Source organism: Sphaeramia orbicularis, chromosome 9 (genome assembly GCF_902148855.1).
Source record: "Sphaeramia orbicularis chromosome 9, fSphaOr1.1, whole genome shotgun sequence".
NCBI lineage: Eukaryota > Metazoa > Chordata > Actinopteri > Kurtiformes > Apogonidae > Sphaeramia > Sphaeramia orbicularis.
This window is the reverse complement of record NC_043965.1, coordinates 1847230-1857229: the sequence shown is the minus strand read 5'-3', so window position 1 is coordinate 1857229 and position 10000 is coordinate 1847230. Positions and strand designations below refer to the sequence as shown.

At 34.8% G+C, this 10000-nt stretch overlaps 1 protein-coding gene across 1 annotated transcript; it reads left to right on the top strand.

Moving 5' to 3' along the window:
* Positions 1–101: 101 nt before the first annotated feature.
* On the top strand, positions 102–9765 carry LOC115425540 (P2X purinoceptor 4-like). The gene is made up of 6 exons (XM_030143170.1): positions 102–394; positions 2535–2682; positions 2758–2829; positions 3621–3693; positions 8878–8974; positions 9681–9765. The coding sequence occupies exons 1-6, from the start codon at positions 102–104 to the stop codon at positions 9763–9765; spliced, it is 768 nt and encodes a 255-aa protein (XP_029999030.1).
* The last annotated feature ends 235 nt before the right edge of the window (positions 9766–10000 follow it).

Genomic DNA, 10000 nt, shown 5'->3' with positions numbered 1-10000 from the left:
TGAACTGCTCTATAAATCTGAGACTGATCCGTCTTTAAGTATCAAACCCGGTCCGGTCGGGTCTCGGTGTTGGTCCGGACCCCCCCCCCTCCTGGTTTCTGATGGGAGTCTCAGCTGTGGGTCTGGACCATGTGACCCTGAACAGGAAGAGGACGCGTCTTCAAATGACTCACACATTCCGGCTCTGTCCGAAGCCACACTTCCAGACCCACACCTACAAGTCCAGACCTAGACCCAGAATTCCGGACCCGGACCCGGACCCGGACGCCGCCATGCGCTGCGGGTTCCTGCTGAGCCTGTGTCAGTACGAGACCACCAAACTGGTCCGGATCCAGAGCGTCCGGCTCGGGTCCCTGAAGTGGGCTCTGAACGGGACCATCCTGCTGGTCATCTGGTGGGTACCGGACCAGGACCAGGACCAAGACCAGACACGGACCTAGACTCAGACCTGATCCGGATCCACGTGGGCTGTGGTTTGAAGTAGAAAAAGTAGAAAAACCAGATTTAAACATTTGACTTAAATGTTTGATTAAAGTGAAAATATTTAAATATAATTAAAACATATGATGAGATTTAAGGAAGAATTAGATTTATTATTATTATTATTATTATTATTATTATTATTATTATTATTATTATTATTATTATTAGTGGTTGAATTAAATTTTGTTTAGTTTAGGTCAGTTTAATTTAGTTTAGTTCAGTTTAGTTTAGTTTAATTTAGTTTAGTTTAATTTAGTTTAGTTTAGTTTAATTTAGTTTAGTTCAGTTTAGTTTAGTTTAGTTTAATTTAGTTTAGTTCAGTTTAGTTTAGTTTAATTTACTTTAGTTTAATTTAGTTTAGTTCAGTTTAGTTTAGTTTAATTTAGTTTAGTTTAATTTAGTTTAGTTTAATTTAGTTCAGTTCAGTTTAGTTTAGTTTAATTTAGTTTAGTTCAGTTTAGTTTAGTTTAATTTAGTTTAGTTTAGTTTAGTTTAATTTAGTTTAATTTAGTTTAGTTTAATTTAGTTTAGTTCAGTTCAGTTTAGTTCAGTTTAGTTTAATTTAGTTTAGTTCAGTTTAGTTTAGTTTAATTTAGTTTAATTCACTTTAGTTCAGTTTAATTTAGTTTAGTTTAGGTCAGTTTAATTTAGTTCAGTTCAGTTTAATTTAGTTTAGTTCAGTTTAGTTTAGTTCAGTTCAGTTCAGTGTAGTTCAGTTTAGTTTAGTTAAGTTCAGTTTAGTTCAGTTCAGTTTAGTTTAGTTCAGTTTAATTTAGTTCAGTTTAGTTTAATTTAGTTTAGTTCAGTTTAGTTTAGTTTAATTTAGTTTAGTTCAGTTTAGTTTAGTTATTTCAGTTCAGTTTAGTTTAATTTAGTTTAGTTCAGTTTAATTTAGTTCAGTTTAGTTTAGTTTACTTTAGCTCAGGTTAATTAAGTTTAATTCACTTCAGTTCAGTACAGTTTACTTTAATGTTTTCATGTCAATCTGTTTTTTTTTGTTTTTTTTTTATCTTTTTCATTATTTTCATCATGTTTGTTTTTACAGATATATTTACGTTGTTTATGTCTTGTATCTTTTTTTTATTGTGTTGCATCTTTTACATCTTTTTTGTCTTGTTTGTTGTTTTTTTATTAGTTTACGTTTTTGTCGTCTTTCGTGCATTTTCCTCTGTTTCTTGTTTATTTTCATCTCGTTTTATCTCTGTGTCGTGTTTGTTCGTCTCTCTTTCATATTTTTGTATCTTTTGTTGTTTCCATCTTGTTTCTTTTACGTCATTTTCATCTTGTTTTGTTTCCTTTTTTCTTGTTGCACCTTAGTTTTTGTCGTCTTTCGTCTTGTTTTACTGTCGTTTCATCGTAGGTTTTTTTTTCACATTGCCTGTTTGTTTTCATTTTGTCTTTTACGATGTTTGAATCTTGTTTTGTCTTCTTGTGTTGTGTTTTTTTGTCTGTTTTTCATGCTTTTGTCTTTTTTCTTGTTTCTTTTCCATTATTTTCTTCTACTTTTACATCTTTGTCGTCTTAGTTTCGTTTTCTCTTGTTTCTTGTATGTTTTTTTTTTTTGTTGCATCATGTTACACTCAGTTGAATTTTGTTTACGTTGTTTTCATCCTGATAAATCGTACATTTTTATCTTGTTTTCATTTTGTTGAATCATGTTTTAATTTTCATCTTGTACGTCAGTTTTGTCTTGTTTGTTTTTTGTGGGTTTACGTTTTTGTCGTCTTCTGTGTTTGTTTCCTCCTGTTTGTTGTTTGTCATTTTCATCTTGTTTTGTCTTTTTACATCGTGTTTTTTTCGTCTCGTTTTCATGTTTTTGTGTCTTTTGTTGTTTCCATCTTTTTCTGTCTCGTCGTAAACCAGGATGTTTAAAGAACAATGAGATGAACTGATGGAGGTGGTTTCATGTGTTTCACTAAGAAGATCCAGAATATTTTCATCTGTATGATCCAAACCTTCTTCTTCTTCTTCTTCTTCTTCTTCTTGCTTTTCTCCTCCTCCTTCTCCTTCTTCTCCTCCTCCTCCTCCTCCTCCTCCTCCTCCTCCTTCAGTATCATGATGCTGTGGAATAAAAAGTACCAGGAGTTCGACCCATTGGTCAGTTCAGTCACGGCCAAAGTGAAGGGCGTGGCCCAGACCCGCCTCCCTGGGTTAGGGGAGGTGGTCTGGGACGTGGTGGACTACAGCGGACCCTTTCAGGTGGGTTGGCTGGACCCTTGGACCAGCAGATGTTCCACTCAAACAGGAAACTTTAACACGTTTGTTCTGTTTCAGGATAAAAACTCATTCTTCGTGGTGACGAACGTCATCGTGACGAAGAATCAGAAGCAGGGGAAGTGTCCAGAGGTGAGTTAGCATTAGCGTTATTGTTAGCATTAGCATTATTGTTTTTGTTAGCATTATTGTTAGTGTTATTGTTAGCATTATTGTTACTCTTAGCATTATCATTACTGTTAGCATTATCATTATTGTTTTTGTTGGCATTATTTTTAGCGTTATTGTTAGCATTAGCATTATTGTTATTGCTAGCATTAGTGTTAGCGTTATTTTTAGCATCACCATTATTGTTAGCGTTAGCATTATTATTAGCATTTTTATTAATGCTATTGTTAGCATTATTTTTGGCATTATTGTTAGCAATAGCATTATTGTTAGCATTATTGTTATCATTAGCATTGTCATTATTGTTAGTATTATTGTTATTGTTATCTTTATTGTTAGTATTTTCATTATTGTTAGCATTATCACTAGTAACGTTATTATCGTTATCCTTTTTGCTAGTGTTATTGTTAGCATTGGTGTTTGCATTATTGGCATCAGTATCACCATCATTATCACTATCATTATTGTTATTGCTATCGTTAGTGTTAGTGTTCTCCGTCCTTTTAGTGGGTTCACGTGGACTCAGGTCTACCTGGTATCAGAGTCTTAATAGTTCAGGTTCAGTTCAGTCCATGAGCTCAGTCAGACCAGACCACGAAAAGAATTAATTAAGAACTTATTTATTTTTGGGAAAAATAGTAGAAGTGCATTTTTAATTAATATTGTGTCTCAGTTTATTCTTTTACACATGTGCAGTAGAACTTACACATCACAGTGGATCTACAGACCTGGTTCTGCTTCTGCTTCTGTTCCAGGTTCCTGTTAAAGGCAGACTGTGTCGGACCGATAAGGACTGTGAGAAGGGATACTGGGACCATTACAGCCACGGTACCACGCAACCATTCACTCCCTCACTCCCTCACTCACTCTCACTCACTCACTCACTCACTCACTCACTGCTCATTATAAAACATTGACTTTGCAGGTTCTTTTTACTGGAACGTTCATAAATCTATAAATGGACATAATCCGTCTCAGTGTGGATGAAACCGTCACTTGTCGTTACTTCGTTCACACATCGAATCCACACGAAGCTGAGGAATGTTTCACTGATGTGATGCGGCTTCAGGGTTTGTGTAACCGGGTTCAGTTAGTTTCTGCTTCTATAAGGTCCTGGTTCAGTTCCCGCTTGGACCAAGACCAGGACCAGACTGTCTGAGTTTCCCCCCTCATTAAAAACATGTATGCTAGGTTAACTCTCCTTGACCATGGTGCGGATTTAAATCTGGAGTTGGTCCCCAAGCTCCTTCAAAGGCAACTCACTAATGCTAATGAGCTAATGCTAATGTGCTAATGCTAGGTGCAGTGGAGGCTGACGGGTAAAACACAGGGACTGAATTTGAGGTAATAAGGTGAGATAAACTTTTAACCCTCAGATAAGCCTGTTTGTCTTTAAGATTTGACCTTTATTTCCTGAGTTGGACCAGAATAAAACTGGTTGGTTGAAAACATCGGCTCTGATGTCGAAGAAAAAATGTCAAAGACAAAAAACACTGTTAAAGAGGAGACCAACTTTGGTAAAATGCAAAAATAACAAACATGTTTGTGATTCAGCAAGAGAAAACCAATGTCAAAGACAAGAACAAAGTCAGAGAAACCATTCGGTTGTAAACATCAGCTGATCGCAGTCGTTTTGAGAAGACACTATTAAATACCAGCATGTTCCTTTAACACAGACAAGACTTTCCAGAGGGTTTTAGTCCAGTATTTGAACAGGTTTTAGTCCAGTATTTGAACAGGTTTTAGTCCAGTATTTGAACAGGTTTTAGTCCAGTATTTGAACAGGTTTTAGTCCAGTATTTGAACAGGTTTTAGTCCAGTATTTGAACAGTTTTTAGTCCAGTATTTGAACAGTTTTTAGTCCAGTATTTGAACAGGTTTTAGTCCAGTATTTGAACAGGTTTTAGTCCAGTATTTGAACAGTTTTTAGTCCAGTATTTGAACAGTTTTTAGTCCAGTATTTGAACAGGTTTTAGTCCAGTATTTGAACAGTTTTTAGTCCAGTATTTGAACAGGTTTTAGTCCAGTATTTGAACAGTTTTTAGTCCAGTATTTGAACAGTTTTTAGTCCAGTATTTGAACAGTTTTTAGTCCAGTATTTGAACAGGTTTTAGTCCAGTATTTGAACAGGTTTTAGTCCAGTATTTGAACAGGTTTTAGTCCAGTATTTGAACAGGTTTTAGTCCAGTATTCGAACAGTTTTTAGTCCAGTATTTGAACAGGTTTTAGTCCAGTATTTGAACAGTTTTTAGTCCAGTATTTGAACAGGTTTTAGTCCAGTATTTGAACAGTTTTTAGTCCAGTATTTGAACAGTTTTTAGTCCAGTATTTGAACAGGTTTTAGTCCAGTATTTGAACAGGTTTTAGTCCAGTATTTGAACAGGTTTTAGTCCAGTATTTGAACAGGTTTTAGTCCAGTATTTAACAGTTTTTAGTCCAGTATTTGAACAGGTTTTAGTCCAGTATTTGAACAGGTTTTAGTCCAGTATTTGAACAGGTTTTAGTCCAGTATTTGAACAGTTTTTAGTCCAGTATTTGAACAGTTTTTAGTCCAGTATTTGAACAGGTTTTAGTCCAGTATTTGAACAGTTTTTAGTCCAGTATTTGAACAGTTTTTAGTCCAGTATTTGAACAGGTTTTAGTCCAGTATTTGAACAGTTTTTAGTCCAGTATTTGAACAGGTTTTAGTCCAGTATTTGAACAGGTTTTAGTCCAGTATTTGAACAGTTTTTAGTCCAGTATTTGAACAGTTTTTAGTCCAGTATTTGAACAGGTTTTAGTCCAGTATTTGAACAGGTTTTTAGTCCAGTATTTGAACAGGTTTTTAGTCCAGTATTTGAACAGTTTTTAGTCCAGTATTTGAACAGTTTTTAGTCCAGTATTTGAACAGGTTTTAGTCCAGTATTTGAACAGGTTTTAGTCCAGTATTTGAACAGTTTTTAGTCCAGTATTTGAACAGTTTTTAGTCCAGTATTTGAACAGGTTTTAGTCCAGTATTTGAACAGGTTTTAGTCCAGTATTTGAACAGGTTTTAGTCCAGTATTTGAACAGGTTTTAGTCCAGTATTTGAACAGTTTTTAGTCCAGTATTTGAACAGTTTTTAGTCCAGTATTTGAACAGTTTTAGTCCAGTATTTGAACAGGTTTTAGTCCAGTATTTGAACAGGTTTTTAGTCCAGTATTTGAACAGGTTTTAGTCCAGTATTTGAACAGGTTTTAGTCCAGTATTTGAACAGTTTTTAGTCCAGTATTTGAACAGGTTTTAGTCCAGTATTTGAACAGTTTTTAGTCCAGTATTTGAACAGTTTTAGTCCAGTATTTGAACAGTTTTTAGTCCAGTATTTGAACAGTTTTTAGTCCAGTATTTGAACAGGTTTTAGTCCAGTATTTGAACAGGTTTTAGTCCAGTATTTGAACAGGTTTTAGTCCAGTATTTGAACAGGTTTTAGTCCAGTATTTTAACAGGTTTTAGTCCAGTATTTGAACAGGTTTTAGTCCAGTATTTGAACAGTTTTTAGTCCAGTATTTGAACAGTTTTTAGTCCAGTATTTGAACAGTTTTTAGTCCAGTATTTGAACAGTTTTTAGTCCAGTATTTGAACAGGTTTTAGTCCAGTATTTGAACAGGTTTTAGTCCAGTATTTTAACAGGTTTTAGTCCAGTATTTGAACAGTTTTTAGTCCAGTATTTGAACAGGTTTTAGTCCAGTATTTGAACAGTTTTTAGTCCAGTATTTGAACAGGTTTTAGTCCAGTATTTGAACAGGTTTTAGTCCAGTATTTTAACAGTTTTTAGTCCAGTATTTGAACAGTTTTTAGTCCAGTATTTGAACAGGTTTTAGTCCAGTATTTGAACAGGTTTTAGTCCAGTATTTGAACAGGTTTTAGTCCAGTATTTGAACAGTTTTAGTCCAGTATTTGAACAGGTTTTAGTCCAGTATTTGAACAGGTTTTAGTCCAGTATTTGAACAGGTTTTAGTCCAGTATTTGAACAGGTTTTAGTCCAGTATTTGAACAGTTTTTAGTCCAGTATTTGAACAGTTTTAGTCCAGTATTTGAACAGTTTTTAGTCCAGTATTTGAACAGGTTTTAGTCCAGTATTTGAACAGGTTTTAGTCCAGTATTTGAACAGGTTTTAGTCCAGTATTTGAACAGTTTTTAGTCCAGTATTTGAACAGTTTTTAGTCCAGTATTTGAACAGTTTTTAGTCCAGTATTTGAACAGTTTTTAGTCCAGTATTTGAACAGTTTTTAGTCCAGTATTTGAACAGGTTTTAGTCCAGTATTTGAACAGTTTTTAGTCCAGTATTTGAACAGTTTTTTAGTCCAGTATTTGAACAGTTTTTAGTCCAGTATTTGAACAGGTTTTAGTCCAGTATTTGAACAGTTTTAGTCCAGTATTTGAACAGGTTTTAGTCCAGTATTTGAACAGTTTTTAGTCCAGTATTTGAACAGTTTTTAGTCCAGTATTTGAACAGGTTTTAGTCCAGTATTTGAACAGGTTTTAGTCCAGTATTTGAACAGTTTTTAGTCCAGTATTTGAACAGTTTTTAGTCCAGTATTTGAACAGGTTTTAGTCCAGTATTTGAACAGTTTTTAGTCCAGTATTTGAACAGTTTTTAGTCCAGTATTTGAACAGTTTTTAGTCCAGTATTTGAACAGGTTTTAGTCCAGTATTTGAACAGTTTTAGAACAAAACATTGCAGTGACCACTCTAACGTCCTTCACTGAGCCCATTTACATGACCATTAAAGTCCAATAACTGTTATTCATCAGATGATTATAATAATCAGATCTGATGCGTTTACATGCACTTAAGAAATATCAAAAACCCTGGTTTAGACGTTTTAGTCCATGATTGGGTTTCTTTTACAGTTCAGACGTACATATATGACGGTAGAATCAAACTTCCTGTTATTGTCTTTAACTCATGTTTAACTATATTCCGTCTGTTTTCTATGATTTCTTTTTCTCCTCACATGTTCAGATGTAACAGAACTAAATAAATCAGATGAACTTTTAACGTTTTGTATAAACAAACTAATGATATAAAGTTTCATGTTGTACTATTATAATAATGTACTGGATCACAGATGACAGAGTATTTACAGGGTGTTAATGAGGACATATTTATGACTATTTAAGATATTTTTCAAGGCGTCTTTGGTCAAATTTCAGACGTTCCATTCACATAAATATCAGTCATAGTTATTATACAACAACATGGACAAAAAATACACAAAATATAGAACCAATACACTACAATACCCTAAAGTTCACAAAAGATATACTTAAATACACAAAAAATACACTAGAATATACAAACAATATGCAAAAATTTACTAAAATATGCTAAAATACACAAAACATTCACTAAAATACACAACACTGAAAATACACTGAAATATACAAAAATGTACAAACAATATGCTGAACAAAACAAACAATATGCTGAAATACACAAAACATACACTAAAATATACAAATAATATGCAAAATACACTAAAATGCACAAAAATATACAAACAATATGCACAAATGCATTAAAATATGTTAAAATACTCAAAATATACTCTAAGATGTGCAAAACGTACACAAAATATACACTAAAATATACAAAAATGTACAAACAATATGCAAAAATACACTAAAATACACTTAAATACATAAAACATACATTACATTATATAAACAATATACAAAATACACTAAAATGTACAAAAAAACACTTAAATACACAAAAATATACAAACAATATGCAAAAATACACTAACGTACGCAAAAAATGCTCAAATATACAAAAGCTATGCTAAACTCAGTGTGGATGTGAACGGGGTCAGTATCATTTCTGTTCCACTCATAACTTGCATCATGTTCACACAGTGAACGCAAACATAGTCACATGTTTACAGAAGCCACACCCACAATAACGCCCACAGAAAACAACATTAACCCTAAACTCTTTTACAAACGCTCTCAGTCTTTTATCCGTTGACTTTACGTTTGTTTCCTTCAGGGGTTCAGACGGGATCATGTGTGAGGTTCGACGTGTTGAAGAAAACCTGTGAAGTTTCGGCCTGGTGTCCGATAGAAGCCAAAACCAACCCTCCGAGGTACGAGTGGACGCTATTATCGGATCATTTTCAGTAAAATGTTAAAGTGTTGTTTTGTTTTTTAGCTTAAAGGATGAGTTTCGGTTCAGAGTCAAAGTTGGAGAAACCAGACGGTTGTGGATTCAAATGACAGATAGACAGACAGGTATATGATGGACAGACAGGTATATGATGGAGAGACAGGTATATGAAGGACAGACAGGTATATGAAGGACAGACAGGTATATGATGGAGAGACAGGTATATGAAGGAGAGACAGGTATATGAAGGAGAGACAGGTATATGATGGAGAGACAGGTATATGATGGACAGACAGGTATATGAAGGAGAGACAGGTATATGAAGGACAGACAGGTATATGATGGAGAGACAGGTATATGATGGACAGACAGGTATATGAAGGACAGACAGGTATATGAAGGACAGACAGGTATATGAAGGAGAGACAGGTATATGAAGGAGAGACAGGTATATGATGGAGAGACAGGTATATGATGGAGAGACAGGTATATGAAGGACAGACAGGTATATGATGGACAGACAGGTATATGAAGGACAGACAGGTATATGAAAGACAGACAGGTATATGATGGACAGACAGGTATATGATGGACAGACAGGTATATGAAGGACAGACAGGTATATGAAGGACAGACAGGTATATGAAGGACAGATGGATGAAAGGGTTCATGTGTGTTTGTTCCAGACCTGCTCTGTTGGCGGCCGCTGAAAACTTCACCATCCTCATCAAAAACAACATCCGCTTTCCCGCCTTCAACTACATCAGGTGACACTTCAGTCAGCCAATCAGAAGGTTTTACACCAAACACCAGTTTAAGACTTTTTGTAGAACAGGAATGGAGTTTTAGTAATGTCTGTCTGTGTGTGTCTGTCTGTCTGTCTGTCTGTCTGTCCATCTGTCTGTCTTTCTCTGTCTCTGTCTCTCTCTCTGTCTCTGTCTCTCTCTCTGTCTCTCTCTCTCTCTCTGTCTGTCTGTCTGTCTGTCTGTCTCTCTCTGTCTCTCGC